This window comes from Leptonotus elevatus, chromosome 7 (assembly GCF_054856555.1).
Source record: "Leptonotus elevatus isolate MCC_2025b chromosome 7, RoL_Lele_1.0, whole genome shotgun sequence".
Taxonomy (NCBI): domain Eukaryota; kingdom Metazoa; phylum Chordata; class Actinopteri; order Syngnathiformes; family Syngnathidae; genus Leptonotus; species Leptonotus elevatus.
In genome coordinates this window covers 20,976,393-20,993,000 of record NC_141245.1, presented here as the reverse complement: position 1 = coordinate 20,993,000, position 16,608 = coordinate 20,976,393, and the positions used below count along the sequence as shown (strand labels likewise).

General features: G+C 42.5%; 1 protein-coding gene across 6 annotated transcripts in view; it reads right to left on the bottom strand.

Annotated features, from left to right (window-relative positions):
- Positions 1-16,596, bottom strand: part of myo7aa (myosin VIIAa) — a 28,289-nt gene extending 11,693 nt beyond the window's left edge. The window contains exons 1-24 of one of the 6 annotated variants that reach the window (XM_086080184.1): positions 16,311-16,596; positions 13,916-13,989; positions 10,343-10,456; positions 9,811-9,963; positions 9,629-9,646; positions 8,260-8,444; positions 8,081-8,202; positions 7,836-7,978; positions 7,604-7,717; positions 7,426-7,494; positions 6,346-6,430; positions 6,141-6,217; positions 5,330-5,449; positions 5,108-5,250; positions 4,381-4,591; positions 4,155-4,290; positions 3,597-3,703; positions 3,400-3,453; positions 2,940-3,077; positions 1,879-2,037; positions 1,400-1,492; positions 624-718; positions 394-478; positions 86-304 (exon numbers count right to left, since the gene is read on the bottom strand). In XM_086080184.1, the coding sequence (XP_085936310.1) occupies positions 86-304; positions 394-478; positions 624-718; positions 1,400-1,492; positions 1,879-2,037; positions 2,940-3,077; positions 3,400-3,453; positions 3,597-3,703; positions 4,155-4,290; positions 4,381-4,591; positions 5,108-5,250; positions 5,330-5,449; positions 6,141-6,217; positions 6,346-6,430; positions 7,426-7,494; positions 7,604-7,717; positions 7,836-7,978; positions 8,081-8,202; positions 8,260-8,444; positions 9,629-9,646; positions 9,811-9,963; positions 10,343-10,456; positions 13,916-13,933 (2,658 nt within the window). In that variant the 5' untranslated portion in view covers positions 13,934-13,989; positions 16,311-16,596. Of the gene's footprint in view, positions 1-85; positions 305-393; positions 479-623; positions 719-1,399; positions 1,493-1,878; positions 2,038-2,939; positions 3,078-3,399; positions 3,454-3,596; positions 3,704-4,154; positions 4,291-4,380; positions 4,592-5,107; positions 5,251-5,329; positions 5,450-6,140; positions 6,218-6,345; positions 6,431-7,425; positions 7,495-7,603; positions 7,718-7,835; positions 7,979-8,080; positions 8,203-8,259; positions 8,445-9,628; positions 9,647-9,810; positions 9,964-10,342; positions 10,457-13,157; positions 13,368-13,915; positions 13,990-16,310 lie in introns of those variants that run through there. The other 5 variants (XM_086080185.1, XM_086080181.1, XM_086080186.1 and 2 more) reach the window with 5 other exon arrangements.
- Positions 16,597-16,608: the final 12 nt, after the last annotated feature.

The window sequence follows — 16,608 nt, the reverse complement described above, 5'->3', positions numbered from 1 at the left end:
TGGCAAATTCCTAAATTCCAAACTACGAATATGCACGGAAGTATCCTCCAGCTATTGTTTACAAACATTACAGAATGCCCTCTACCTCGCCCCTGAGCCTGCGGTAAAGCCTGCGTGCGATCATCCCTCGGGTGTACGCCTGGATGGTGATGACGGCCCAAAATCGGTGTCTGAAGGCGCGGCGCACCAGAAAGCCTCGGCCTCGACCCTGGAACCCGCTGATGCGCTGGCGGGCCACGTGGTACGACGCGCACAGTTTCCTGGAGCGCACCAGCGCCTGAAGACGAGAAAAGCCCGCCCGCATCTGAAAGAGTAAGGACCAGGATTTAGGGACCACATCGGGACTAGATGACCTACTTTTTATGGTGTGATGATGGTTATGATGATCCTCACAGCGCCGTAGTTCTTTCTGCACTGATATCCTCGCCACGTCTTCTGGATCAACATAGCCGACTTCCTCATTCTCAGGAAGTTTGATCTGACGAGACACAGAAGAAGCATTGTAATAACTACCAGATCCCTGTAGATGGCGCTGTTCCATTGTGTTGTTATAGAAAATGGATGGATGAAAAGACTTAAATCATGGAATTCAGATGTCAAAACAAACTAATTGAGGACCCTACCTGTCCTTGAAACCTCGGACCACCTTCTGTATGAGGATGACCTTGTCCGTGATGGCCTTGTCTCTCTCGATCTCTAGCAACATGTCGTGATGATCCTGAGGAACCAACAACTCATTAGCTATCTCCCATGCTTGGTGGGCCAGATTAGAAAAATGTCATGAGGCCATTTGCGGAACACGGGCCAGACTGTGCCAAAAAGCCATGAACGATTCCTGAGACCATTTCTGAGTAATTGTCCGTCTTTTCTTATTATTCAACCCTTTGAACTGCGGTTTGTCAGTCGAGTTCCTGTCAGGAAAATGAGCATGAGGCTCCTTCCTGCACTTTCTACTTCCTGTCAGGCCTTCTGGAGGACAGCCTGTGAGCAAACGCCAGTCCAGAGACTCGTGTGGAACGACACAAAGTAACCTTCACTAAGTGTGTCATTGGAACTCACCAAAGTGAGGCAGCACTGAGATAAAACTACATCAAAACAGAAAATATTAGGCTGGTCATCTACAGTTCAAACACACGTAAAGATAGGGGAACACCAACACGCACTACTTCCTGTCAACAATTGCCATGGTTGGAAACAATCACAACAGAACTTCTCCCGCAGTGGAATCTGCAGTTGTTAGAATTTTCCTAGTCAGCTGTGTTTACGCAGGAGGACCAGCAACATGTCCCTGACTACATAATAATAATAATAAAACTCATCTCAATACTTTTGTCCATATAGTGCTAGAGCTAGTTAGTGCATGTAACGGCTACTTATTTATTAACGTTGGGGTTATCACCTTGAGGAATATCTTGGTTTTACCCATCTGCCAGTCGTCGTCTCGGCCAAGCACGGCCTCTGCGATCCTCTGGCAGGTTCCCCTCAGATCCTCCTGGAAGACACGCATGCAAATAATATCTCTTACAGAAACCTAATTGCTTCATTTGTTTCCCCTTCACTCAAGCAGCGGCGTATCTGAGGTTCTCAGTTCATCAGTACGGCGCTAATAATGATCATTCTACGCAGAGGACAAAGAATACATGACTGTGAGTACTGTTATATTGTCTGTCTACATGTGTTGCACCACGTTTATGTTTAATGTGTCGCTGCATCATAGATGCTATTTAGTATTAACATTAATTTAGTGGATTGAAAATGCACTTGTATGTGAAGTCTGTGCTTATAAGCCAAAGCAAACAACTGGTCAAACAAAAGCTTGTAAGTCAAGTCCCTTGTACATCAAGGCGCGTATATGATCACGTGGTCTGGAAAGGCTACCTGCTTGTAGGCGGGTTTGACTCCAGGCATGAGCACGCGGTAGCGGTCCACAAACTCCACAAAGGTGTAGCGGATAGGATAGCCTGCGCGGCGGATGCGAATAGTCTCCATCATTCCGGAGTACCTCAGCTGGCGCACGCACAAATCCCGATCAAACAGCTGCAACACGCACACACAAGCTACTGTTGCGCACTGTTGTAAAAGCAAGTTATTACATGTAATAACTAGTTAGTGCACGTGTAACACTTTGCATATGTAATAGTTAGGCGTCATATGTCACAGACAGTTATTGTAAAAATTAATTAGTGCTTAGAAGAATTATCTTTTACATTAAAGGTAAGAACAAGTTATTACACATAAGTAGCTGTTACCTGTAATAACGACTGTTGTTACATAAATATCAATTACAGCTACTAACTAGCTGTTACAAACAAGCTGTAACGCGAAATCACTAGCTGTGACTGAATTTTCATGCTTTAGCGAGATGTTACAAACTTTCCGTTACATTACTAACTAGCTGTTACACTTGCAAACAAGAATTAACATGGAACTGCCAACTGCATTTTAATGCTGTAGCCATTTGGTGTGAATCTGTTGTTACATGTAATAAATAAGTAGATGTACTAACTGGCTGTTACAGTCAATAAATTGGCAGGCGTTACAGCTAACAAAAAAATGACTGCCACATGCACTAAGTAGCACTTACAGTACATGCTCAGTTTTATGCATTAAACAAGTAGATGTTACATTTTACAGCTAGTTATCAGATGTAACCCCTATTAAGTACATGTAACCACTATTCATGTGTAATAACACAGTTACTAGATGTAGCAACAAGTTAATGCAACAGCTACTTTTTTAATATGTAAAAGCAAGTTTGTAACTAGTTATTTTATGATGCAACTCATTTGTGAATGTCAATGTGCTACTTACGGTTACTTATGTGTAACAGCTAGGACTTGCGCGCTGTAACTTGTTACACATAACGTACACAGCGAGCTGGGAAATGTAACAGATCCACTGTAAGCAGCGTTACAAGACAATCACACGCGGCGACTCACCATGGGCTTCTTGTGCTCGTTGGGTTTGATGCAGCGGACGAAAAAAGGCTGACAGACGCTCAACGTTCGCATCAGCAGCTCCAGAGATTTTTTGAACTGACTGCTGAGAGTTGGAGAACGCTTCCTGGTTTCTGCCCCCTACAAACACACACACATAGTTGTTCATTTTGTCCTTCCTGAGCTTCTTCCTCTTTGTTGCTAAAAGTTAAAAAAAAAGAAAAGTGAATGTGTCCGGTGAGTGTAGAACAGAGGTGGACAAAGTATGGCCCGTGTTCCGTTCTTTAATCTGGCCTAACAAGCATTGCCATAATGATGAACATTCATTTAGGAGTTTTTCCCGCTTACATTTTGCTTAAATGAGTAACTCCCGGTACGTTTTTGGCAACAATTGAATACGTTTCATGCAGAAAAGAGAATGAATCAGCTCGTGTATTTTATTTTTTATTTTTTTACTTTTTACCTTTGGGAGAGGACTGGATGGAAGATGTAGACAAGGAGCAAAACCACACAGAAACTGTCAGGAAACCAACAAATCATGCAAACAACACAGAAGGAGACGTTTGAAAACATGCAAGAGGAAAAAGTTACACACATCTACTTCCATTTCTGCTCATGTTTTCTTCAAGTCATCACGTTTAAATCAAATGTCCGCGTTACCATAGCAACATCAGCCTGGAAAATCTGCTTGATGAACTTGTTCTTGGACGAGTGAACCAGCTGGATGATGTCACCGTATAATGTGTCCCTGTTCTTTTCAAGGAAGCCTGGAAAACACACACACATATTACACACAGATTGCGCGCACGTACACAGACACACACAGACAAACACACACACATGAGCGTTTGTGGTCTGGTTCTGTGAGCAAATCTGTGACGTAATTTACTGGTACCGTTAATCAAATCAAAATTCCCCATTGAAATGAATTGAAATGCCGTTAATCCGTTCCAGCCTCCCAAAAAACATCACTATTTTTTCAGTTTTTCATAAGGAAAAATAGTTTCTATTGCATGAAAAATTTAAAGAATCCAACCTGATGTGTGCCTTTAAGGGGTGTGGCTTCAAAAGCCAGCTGCTTAGTCTGCGTGAGTGTGAGTTTTGTGTTTAGCTGTCTCAATCATTGATGTGCATCTGTGGCTCTCCTTGCCCACATGCCAGGGCCTTACACATCCTTATTTGCACCATTTTTCATTGATGTCATCCAAACGTTAGTACCTCTGGTTTCATAGTAGACCACCCCGGCAAAGTGCTGGATGCCAAACTGAGTCTCGTGGTTGTTCTTGGGTGGAATGTAGTTGCTGTTGACTTTGTGCTGGAAGTTAAGTTTGTTCAACATGGTGTTGTCTGTACCCTAAAACACACACACACACACACACACACACACACATTTATTGATTCCAGCAGAATCAATGAATTGGTCGTCGAGCCTATTTGCACGTACCTTGGGGAATCGGCTCTCCTCGTCGATGAGCGAGATGATGTTCATGGGCTTGATGGCGATCATGTCCAGGGCGTCCTGGTTGTCGGTGAACTCGATGTGCTGCCAGTTGATGTTCTCCAGGTTGTACTCCTCCTGCTCCAGTTTGAACACGTGACGCACGAAGAACTGCTGCAGGTTCTCGTTGGCGAAGTTGATGCACAGCTGCTCAAAACTGCGGCCATAAACACACACGCTTAACATTGTGTGTGTGTGTTTGCTACCTTCTGGGGCCCATATTGTGGGGACATTTCGGTGGGCCCCACAAGTTCAGACCTCTTTTTGAGGGCAAAGACCTGGTTTTAGACTTTAGGTTTAAATTGGGTTTTGCTTGGGGTGTGTGTGTGTGCGTGTGCTTGCTACTTTATGGGGCCTATATTATCTGTCTAACTATCATTGTGGGGACCGACATTTTTGTGGGAACATTTTAGTGGGTTTTGCTTTGGGGGGGGGGGGGGGGGTGCTACATTATGGGGCACATATTTCTGGTCTAACTATCGTTGTGGGGACCGATTTATTTTTGTGGGGACATTTTGGTGGGCCCCACAAGTTCAGACTTCTTTTTAAGGGTCAAGACCTGGTTTTAGAGTTTAGGTTTGAATTGGGTTTTGGTTGGAGTTAGGGTTAGACAAATGCACAACGGGGTGTCCTCACTAAGATAGTGAGACAAAACGTGTGTGTGTGTGTTTACCTGTTGACGGTGAAGTTCTCAAAGCCAAAGATGTCCAGCAGTCCAATGGAACGCCTGACAACTTTGCTGTGCGAGGACGAAGGCTTGTAGATGGCGGCGTTGATCTTCTCCACGATCCACACAAACAGACGCCCGTAAATACCCTACACACACACACACAAGCAAAAAGTGTCAGTCGTCACAGTAAAAAAAAAAAAGAGTCGTTTTGTGTAAGTGTGTCACCTTGACGAAAGCGTCTCGCACGTCCAGAGCCTGTTCCATGCTGAGTGGCGTGGACACGGTTTCTCCTCTGGTGATCAACGTCCTGCTCGTTAGACAGTTCATCAGGTCCTTGCCATCCACCTGCACGCACATGCGCGCGTATTATAGTGACATTAAAACTAACATTCACAGGTCAGTTTTGATCGTACTTGTTACAATTTTACACATGCTCAACTGAAACTAAAACTGTTCACAAAATATATATATATATATATATATATATTATCAAAAATACTGATTAACTCATTCAAACACAAAAACGTGTAAATACGTGTTTTAATACTTTGTCCTTCACTCCCAAAAACGTATTTATACTTTTATTTTTATTTTTTCATGCAAGAGCAAACAGAAGGCTTTGATGTTGCTTCTGACATGAAGAGGTGGCTTAAAGCAATGGTGGTTATTACAAAAAACAGTCAGCAGGTGGTAGCAGATTATAAGAGATCAGCCAACTTGGCTATATTCTAATGCTAATTGCTGCAAAACGGAAACAGATACACTTTTTTTTTCCTGATGAAAGAAGAGACTCTAATCTTTCTCTTGGTAGGTTCCATGTTTTTATGGCAATAGAACACAATATTCTGTGGGCCTTGCAAAATCTGCCAAAATCCAGTAAAACAGCCAGGAGCGAAGGGGGTTGCTTCAGTGAAAATGGCTATGAGTGAATGAGTTAATGATGATGACAAGCACATTCTTAAGTAGTTGTTCAAAATGATTCATACTCAGAGTAGTTTAACTAGTAGTAGTCTATTAAGTGACAAAACATGCTGACCTCCAGCAGTGCTGACGTGGTGGCAAGATGCGGGCTGCGTACGACCTCACAAGCATCCAAGTTGTCGTACGTACGCGCTACAGATCCATACATTGTCGGCACAAAAGCAAAAAATGGTTAAATGGAGTTTAATTGTGTGTTTAAATGACTATAAACACCTGACTTTGAATTCAGATCAAGAAAATATAGAAGAGTTTGGAAAGACCTTCATAGCGCAGGTTGCCCATGTGTAAAATGGAGGCCAATAGTTTGGAGATCTCGCAGTGTTCTTTGTCTGTGAACATCAGAACCTGTAAAAGAAAAGAAAGAAAGAAAACACATTGCAATGTGCCGTATTCATAATTGTAATATTACTATCACAATTGTACAGGAAGTCAGGTGTTATATAGGAAGTCAGATGTAACAGTGGAAGCCAAGTTCATACAGGAAAACTGGTAATGAGGTGTCATACAGGAAGTCTGGTGGGAAACAGGAAGTCAAGAGTAACACTGGAAGTCAGGTATCATGCGAGAAAAATTGTGTAACAAGAGGTCAGATATCATACTAGAAGTCGGGTGTAAGACAGAAAGTCAGGTGTCATACAGGATGTCTCGATAGTAAGTAAGGTAAGTTAGGTGGAATTTGGAAGTTGGGTGTTGTAAAGGAAGTCAGCTTTCAGACAGAAAAATGGGTGCGCAGGAACACAGGAAATCAAGTGTCATACTGGAAGTAAGGATTCATACAGGAAGTTAGGTGTCAGACAGGAAGGCTGGAACACAGGAAGTCAGGTGTTATACAGGAAGTCAGATGGAATATAGGAAGTCTGGTGTAAAAGCCAGGTGTTGTACGGGAAGTCGGGTGTCATATAGGAAAGCTGGTATAACACAGGAAGTCTGATGTAACGCAGCAACTCTAGTATTATTAGAAGTGGCAAATCCAGGTCCAGAAAGTAAAAACCCTGACACAGTTTGGCTTTAGCCCCTTGTGCTAGCTAGCTAGCTCCCTAGCAGGTAACCGAGCGTCCGAGGAGCTAGCTAGCTAGCTAGCACCTGGGGCTAAAGCCAAACTGTGTCAGGGTTTTTACTTTCTGGACCTGGATTTGCCACCTCTGAGTATCATACACAAAGTCAAGATTCACTAAGTCAAGATAACACAGGAAGTCAGATGTTATACAGGAAGTCAGGTATCATCCAGGAAAAGTGATGTAACACAAGAATTCAGGTGTCATACATCAAGTCTGGTGAAACACAGGAAATCAGGTGGCATACAGGAAGTCAGATTTAACACAGGAAGTACCCTGTGTTACCTTCATTGCCGAGCGTATGTTGGAGTATTCCTTCATGTCATCGCGGCCATCACATACGGTACACTTTCCCTGCACACAAACACACTTTATTGTAACATCAAACCGCAGGATTTATGGTTTTATGTATACCTCGTCTTGAGACTTAGAAGAAGGAGACAGTACTAAGGTGTTTACTGACTATGGTGAGGTAGGTGTAGTCCGTGGCCTTGCTGAGGCCCAGCTTCTTTTTCTCGTCCGCCGCCATGCCCTTCAACATGCAGTAGAAGATGTGGTAGTTCCTCTCATCCTGAGCCTGAGCGCACACACGCAGTTTGGTTAACAGTCTCAAGACTGACATGTCAGTTTTTTTGAGTTCGGGTGTGGCAGAACAGTCTTCGATTGACACCAGGCGAGGCTGGAATGAGTCATACCTGCCGACAGACTCGCGACTTCTCCAGCAGGTACTGTTCAATCTTGGCTCCCTCGATGGCTCCTCTCTTGTTGAAGTGGATGTCGATGTATTTGCCAAAGCGGGACGAGTTGTCGTTGCGAATGGTCTTTGCGTTTCCGAAGGCTGCGGGGCAAACGAGCGAGCAGTGAGGCTGAAATCATCAACCATTCAGATTTGGCCATTACAAGGTGGGGCACTCTTAAGACAGAGTAACACTGGACTTACCCTCCAGAATAGGATTGGCCTCGAGGACCTGCTGCTCGATCCACGAGTGTTGACCGCTGATGGCTGCCAGGAACTGAAGGATCAGCTTGGTGCTTTCAGTCTTTCCTGCTCCGGACTCCCCACTATTGAGTAGGAAACATTTAGGAACCCGACTAAAGCAAGTAAGACTCCAAGCATACCTGATGATGCAGCACTGGTCGCGGTTGTTCCTCTGCATGTTGAAGTAACAGTTGTCTGCGATGGCAAAGATGTGAGGAGGCATCTCGCCGATCTTCTTGTTGGTATACAGGCGGATCTGGTCTGCAGTGTAGATGGGAAGCAGTTGATATGGGTTGATGGCCACCAGGATGGAACCCGTGTATGTCTAGAAGAAAACGGGAAAGCTAACATGAGCCAAGACTGGAGGTTCATCAAGCCATCTGAGTAGGGAAGACCAGACCCTTGCAGTAGTCATACAGTAATCCAGATTTCCATATCTTTGGACACCTCTTCTAGTACCACCTGGTCAACAGGGTGTTGGTCCCAGGCCAGCTTTGAGACACAGTACTCAATCTAGCCTTTGGTGTCTCCTCCCGGTTAAACATGCCAGGAAGTTGTCCTAAGGGCAACTGAAACAGCTGCTCGAGTCACCTCAACTGGCCCCTCTTCCTATAAGGGTGAGCAATTAACTGCAACTGTTTGCATTTGCCATCTTGTCTTTGGGGAGTGATTGACAAAACAACATTGTGACTGTTGCTAAGAGAAATGGTGAGGAGCTAAATTTACTAATTCAGAAGGCCCCTCAGACAACTTTCTGGTGAAGTGTTTCTGGTATGTCCAGACAGGAAGACCAAAGACACCCTTGTAGGGACATTGTCTCACAGTTGACCTGGAAAAGCCTTGGTATCTCCGTTGGAAGTAAGGTGACCAGAGACATGGGAGTCTTGTATTCCCGACTTAGAGGTGAGAGGGTTAGGAACAGTTTTGAAGAAGAACCTCTAATATGTGAACTCCTGCATCTAAGGAAGGGCTTGACTCCCAACCCTCGGGCCAAACTCACCCAATTTCTGACCTTGGCCTCTAGTGGTTCAACTCGATTTAAAGCCAGAAATAGCGCAGAGATCTTTCACTACCTTGGAGGTGCTGTGCACCAAGAAGACACCCGAAAGCCTGGCGGGAAGATTCTGAAAACACCTGTAGAATATTCATGCCGCCAAACAAGGACTCTTATTTTGGATGACAAGCCTACCAAGCTGTCTCTCAACATTCACCCAACAATAACAAGTGCTGCATGTGTTGTAGGACGGATACATCAGGAGGACCGATGATGTAACATGCATCTGGCATCTCAGGTGGACGATGAGCGTATCGCCGTCGGCTACGAGAGAAGAGGAGGCCATATTGGAAGCGCTCAACATGCACGCATGCCCATCTCGCTTACGACCAGGCATCGGTGTAACTACGCGGTTCATCTATCAAGCGCAACTTTGGTCATTTCTAGCTTTCAAACATGGCACAAAAAGGATGTTAAGCCTGTGTCAGTGGTGTCTCATTCATGTGTGGACTTACCCTACCACCACAGTTTGTCTTTGGAGGAAACAGGTGGAGGAGTGACAAAAAGGCAAAAGAAAAGAACGAAAAGGTGAAAAGAGCAGAAAATAGTACATGAGTAAAATGCATGATGAGCTGGAAGTCTGTCAGGTATGAATAGATTGGCCGGGACGGGGGCAAGAACGTGGCTCATGACTCACGTAAATGAGTTTCTCGCTGTATCTGATGAGCAGGTTGCGCAGGATTCCGGCCTCGTTGAGGTCCCCCAGACGGATCATGTCTTCCACGCCATGGATGGAAGTGGGGTGCATGGGTTTGATGTTAGTGGCGTTCTGGGGGGAGATCCAGTGCTCCTGGAGGAACAGTTGGTAAAGATCAGTAAGGATTACAATCTAATGATCTTCATAGGTTGAGGATACTTCAGATATTCAGCATCAAATGAAGGGCAAGAACATGAACCCAGATCTGGACTACTTTTTATGTTGGGTACTCTTCCCAAAATGTAGTTCCGAGGGATTGTAAGATGACCCTCCTTGGGGGTAATACTCATGCAGTAGCCACAGTAACGTTTGCCCATTAGGTCCTCATGGTCTTCATGGATCTTTAACATCCTTCGACACAGAACTTAAACCCAGATCTAAAACATTTTGACCCTGCGAACTAATGTACAAAGGAATACTTGTAATCGGAATGTTTGAGATCTTAGGAAAACATTTGACATTTCCAACTTACATTTCCTTCATCATCCACCACCTGGATCTGTCCCGAGTCGCAGAGTTTGACCACTGCGCCAATGGGAACTTCAAACTCCCGACCACTCTTCAGGTCCAACCACACGTAGTCGCCCTGGCAAAGACATTTCAGTGATGCCAGCGTTAGCCGGTCTTACAGAGTTTTTGAAAAGCACCAAGAAACTCAAGTCAACATTTCACCGCCTGGAAGTATCCTCCTGCCTACTGTTGACAAACATTATAAAATACACACAGTATATCCGCACAGTGGTGAGGCTGCATCATACCGGTAGCAGCGTGCTTTGTTTCACGACAGTGTTGACATTTCGGAGCAGAGCCCATTTGGCCGGATCCTTCTCGTAAAGATCCACATAGTCCCGACGTTTGTACATGGTTTCGAACACACTCACAAACACACGCGCACTCAGTGATCAAGAAGTTTCTTCCTGAACCAGTCCAGCGTCCACTTATTCACTTCTCCATCAAAAAGTCCGAAATGATGACCATCCTGGTTTTCTCTTCTGTCTTGATCAAGGTTAGAAGAAACCTGCTGCAAACGTTCAGCCTCGTTTTCAGGTCCATCAATATTTTGCTGTGTGTGTGTGTGTTGAGTCTGACTCCCGCACGCTCTCCTCGGTCGCCATTGGCAACAGGAAGCCGCTTCCTCCTTTTAGGTGTGTCAAGCAGGTGTTGGATTTCTGGATAGAAGACACTACAAGCTTATCCTGACAGGAAGTTGTGACTTTTGACTAGAGCAACCCAACTAAAGATCATTAGAATGAAAACCATTCAAGTGCATGTTATTCTGCATCAAAAAAAAGATTGTATTGTAAAAACTTGAATTGTATTATTATTGCTTCACCAATTTTTACTTATCTGCTCCTTCCGCATTCCAACTTCACACCACCATACCACTTCACACCGTCACCCAACTCCAATTTAAAGTTTCTACCCGACTGTAGCGCCTTCAAACTGAAATCCAACTTCAACCTGAGTTTTAAACCCATTTCTAAATGTATCTTCAAATCCAAATCTGAAGTGAAGTTGAACCACCTCCAAACCTAACTTTAAGACCAACTCTAAACTTTAAACCAGTTATAAACTTAACTTCAAGCCCAAATGTAATGCAAAGTTTAATCCACTTAGAAATGTAATTTCTAAGTGGATTTAAATTTAGTAAACTGGTTTGAAGTTAAACTTAACTTAAAAACTGCCTCAGCCTTAACTTTAAACAATTTTTAGATTAAATAGATTATAAAGTTAAACCCGCTCCAACTTTAGCATTACATAAACTCAAAATTAAACCCAACTCTAAACCTGAAACCAACTTTAAACCTAACTTTAATTTGAACCCAACCTAAACCCAATGCTAAACAAAGCACATGCTACATGCTAATATTATTGGATTAATGAGTCTGTGTGTGGGGGGGGGGGGGGGGATGGGGGGTGCATTGTCAAAGATCAACGCGTGTTTGTTTGCAATGGCGATCGGTTGCTCTGCATTCATTATTGAAGTGAGTCTCCCAGTCGCATTCTCCCATCACCATGACGACACACGCTGTCAACATGTTGACTAATTGTCCAAAATAAGTCACGCTTTTTTTTTCTTTAATAGGCCACTTTACTTTTCTTTATGCAGAAAGTAACATTGATGACACATGTAGCATTTACGTCCACTGATCCCAGGACTGCTTATGCACCTCATGCGCATCTATTTCTACCATTAAATTATTCAAGCAGGTGTTCGCTTACGAGAAATACATCAGAGTGTATCGAATGCAAACTAAAAACCCTTAAAAACTACAAGTCCTTAATATTTTATGCATTTGTGTTTTCAAATGTATTTAACAATTATACTAAATAAACAATTAACTGGTTTATTGAAAGTAAAAAAAAAAGGAAAAATTAAAATGGTGAAACTAAATTATTTTATAAAAAAAAAAAATGGTTAATGAATTACAATTAAATTCATTGTAAATAACATTTAAATTTGGCAATCAATTATTAATTGATTCATTTGACATTAAAATATCGGTAAAATATTCATTTAAACATGAAAATGACTCATTATTCAAAAACCTTTTTCCATAAAATACAAAAATATTAGTACGATATGCATTTTTGATAAAACTAGGGTTTCATTCATTCTGTTTTAATTAATTCTAAATAATACAATTTAAAACAGTTAATTATTTGTGAACTAAACTAGATTCCATAAAAAATATAAATATAAAAAGAATTACAAAAAAATGCTCAATTATAATTAATTACATTAACTATAAATAACACTTAAAAAAGTGAATTATTACTTAATTATGAACAATAATAAAAATATTAGTGAGAACATGTATTTATTTTGTTAAATAATTACTTCATTAATTATAATTCAATTACATATAAATAATATAACACGTCATATAACATATACCTGATATAATATAGTTATTATTTTTCACTTCATCCACAAATGACCCGGTTTGCCCACATTTAAATTAGAGAAATGTGACAAAGAAACTAATTATAAAAAAAAATTGGCTATTGATGATTAAATAAGAGTCACGAAATGTTCATGCTATTTCCAATTGAAAAAGAGTTGCGGCTAAATGCGCACCCGCATGTCGACGGTACGTTTGTACGCCCTGCAGGTGAACCACGCCAGTGCAGATGTGCGCGGTTAAGTGAAGCAGCAGCGTCATGTATAATTGAATTGGTCATGTGACTCATTTGCATATAGATAGACATGTCAGACACAGGTCACAGCATGACAAATAGCCGCGTAATAATAATGCTAACGCTAAACTCTACAAAGCGTTTACCTTGATGACAGCTGCGTACATGTAGCTCAGACGGCGGACGTTGGGGTCCCAACCCTCCAGGGGCCAATTGGAGCCCCTTCTCTTGGACGTGGTCGCCATGGTTACAACATGCGCGGCCGTAAAACGGAGCCACCGTGGTTTCGAGTACTTTAAAAGTAACTAAACAACTTGCTGTCGCGCTCAATGTGAACACACAAGTCAAATGTCCACAACGCGGGATATCTAATGATCCGTGTGTGTGCGTGCGTGTGTGTGTTGCCTGATTTTATTGGCTCGCCCTACTAAAGCAACCCCCAATCAAAGGCGGCCGCTGTCCCAGCAAATTAGTCTGTCAGAAAGACTGACGAGTCCATCAGCGCGTTCACTGACTCTTGAATAGGCCCACAACACGCACACACACGTATGAACACACACATTTACAAACACACAAGTGCACACACACACACACACACACACACACGAAAATGAATCAAATACAAAGTGGCTACAGTGCAGCCTAATGACTGTCTGCTCCCTAATGAGCACAACACACACATTCACTCTCACACGAACAAACACACAAATGCAGAAGATCGACCAAAAGTAGTGTGAACTAAGATTTTAATGAAACGGCTGGAATAGAAACTGGGGGTGGTGGTATGCAAGGTGAGCAGAGAGTGAAAATGAGTGTTTATAATGTTTTATAGATAAACATTGACGAGTGAGTTTTTCATATCAATTAATGTTGGGAGTGTGTGCGCGAGTGTGTGCATGCTAACCTGCTGCAGGATGACCATGGTTGCTGTTCTGGTTCTTGTTCCTGCCCCAGGACATCAGCAGCGGTGTGTTGCTTCTGACAAACACATAGCAGACGTCATAATTACCAACATTTGAGTCATTCGGACCTCTATGCCGATCTTGTCATTTCCAGTTGCATTTCAGTATTGCAAGTTGTGTTAAAACAACAACATATGGCCTCATGTTAATGTTTTGCTGAGTCATCATTTTTATCTGGTATGACCGTAAAATGAGCTTACACTTAATGAAGCTAATTACTGTACATCTATTTTGCTCTTTGTATTGTGGTGTGTATTCTCCTTGTATTATTCAGCTAGGACACGGTTACAATTACAGCGTGTGTGTATAATTGATGTTGCCATTTATAAGCTGTCACTTTGATCCTTTGACTTTCTTGGCAACCCGACTACAACATTTTGTTTGAGCCTCTCTTTGTACTTAAACGCAGCCTGGGCAACAACAAAAAGTGCGCTCGGTAACGGTTGTCTTATTTGTCACGTTTTAGCTTGTTAGCGCTTCATTCAAAGTCACATTTTAGCATGCTAGCATCATGCTAGCATGACAGTGAACGTCACATTTTAGCATGTTAGCGTCTCATCAAAAGTCACTTTTTAGCATGTCGGCATACTGTTAGCCTGATAGTGAAAGTTACATTTTAGCATGCTAGCATCATGTTAGCATGATAGTGAAAGCCACATTTAGCGTGTTAGCTTTACGTTGCAAAAGTCACATTTGAGCAAAGTCAGGGTAAAAAGACTTTTTTCCAGGCAGTGTGAAAGGACTTTGGATGTATCCTTCCATGTTGTCTTTGTGCGTGGGCAGCGAAGCGTCTGATTGGATGCCGTCTGAAATTCCATCACACCACAAAATGGCCACCACACAGTAGGGGGAGGGACCAACGTGAATACAACAAACATTCGATGGCAACAACTGGACCATAAGTGGAATATAAATGGATTAGAAGTGGAATAAAAATAGAATTGGATCAAAAGTGAACTAGAAGTTGACTGCAAGTGGATCATTGTTAACTTTTAGATATGGATGACCGAAGTGGACCAAAACTGGACATCAGCCATAGCTTTTCGCTTTTAGCATCAGCTAGCTTGCACGCAGGCTTAGCTGTATCATGTCACATAAACATTTGTGTTCTGGTGTTCTCAAAGGCCAACCAGAACTAGCTGACCCACTTTGCTGTCTCGCCAACATGCAGACTCGATCGGCTAACTTCCTGTCTACGCCCCAGAACCTGATCCAGTCACCATGCAGCCTGAGGGTATCTCCATCATCAGCCCCACACCCGTCCTGCGCCCCCCCACTGAGGGACACACTGGCCCAGTGGTGAGCTGCTAATGTTCGGCAGCAGTGCATTGTGGGAACTTTGTGGGGCGGCACAAATGTAAGGTGAAGGACTTTTTCAATGTCAATGTATTGACAATTTTGTTGCAAATCACACGAAGAACCCCGATGGCATGACATGGGCACCACCAAATGGTTCAGTATGACTGGACACTTCATTAGGTACACCATCCAATGAGATCCACCGCAAAATGACTCAGGTCGCTAACTTGCTAAATGTTAGCACAATAACTGTTAGCATGTTAGCATTTGAGCGATTCTGTTTCACAATGTAGTACCCAACCACAGGACACAAAGTTAAATCTTTAACAAAATGTATTTTTGTTTTGTACCTTAGATGCTATATTGCTATGTTAGCACAATAATCTTTATCGTGCTAACATTTGAGCTCATTTGTTTTACAGTAGTTCCCTGACCACAGGCCATAAATTTGTATGCCTTTGTATGCTGATGATGATGGTATTGGCATATGTTAGCATACCAACTGTTAGCATTTTAGCAACAGTCATTCACAATTAGACTATTGTAAGGCTTTTTATTTGGTTGAGATCAAAGTTTAAAATAGTTCAACTGCGTCAACTTCGGGTTTCAGACTTGGAACGTGTCGAAGGCTGTTTTCAAATTCTGTGGGAATTTTTTTGAGCATGTTGTCCTGCATCATACTGAGATATGATTCTAATATTTCATGCCTTCGATTTATATAGCGCATATATATATATATATATATATATATATTAAAAAAAAATCTCAAATAAGTTAGGTTAATTGTATTTTCTGCCATCTTATGCGAGAGCCTTGCATATTGTTCAAACTGTCGCTACACATCCACTGTCGGGCACAGATGGACGATTATTGTATTTAGGAAAGAAATGATTTTTACACCAATTAAGTCAAATTGGATATTGATTATCTCTCACAGTACACTACTTTTGGGAATCCCAGATATAGACAGAAAGTCACCAAAATATTAGGCACAGCTCTTAGCTCATTTATCTGAAGAGCTTCTTCTCGAGTTCTCACCGTTCATGACGCGTCAATCAAAGCACGATGAAAAAGACACGGGTAATGAAAAATAAGAATTGAGTCCAAAATTGAAGTGGGAGGGGGAAAAAAATCACATTCCTATCCTTCGTCTTCAGTCCATTCCATTCATGTCCTTCATTCCTTCTCGGTCACTACGTAATCTCCATCCTTGTCCTCCTGTTGTCAATTGTGTGTGCGTGCGCGTGTGTTTAAAGAGCGTTTGACTTCTTCCTCTTCTTCCTCCCTCTTCCTCATCGCTATTAAGGCGTCATGTGAGCAACTCATTCACTGCCAC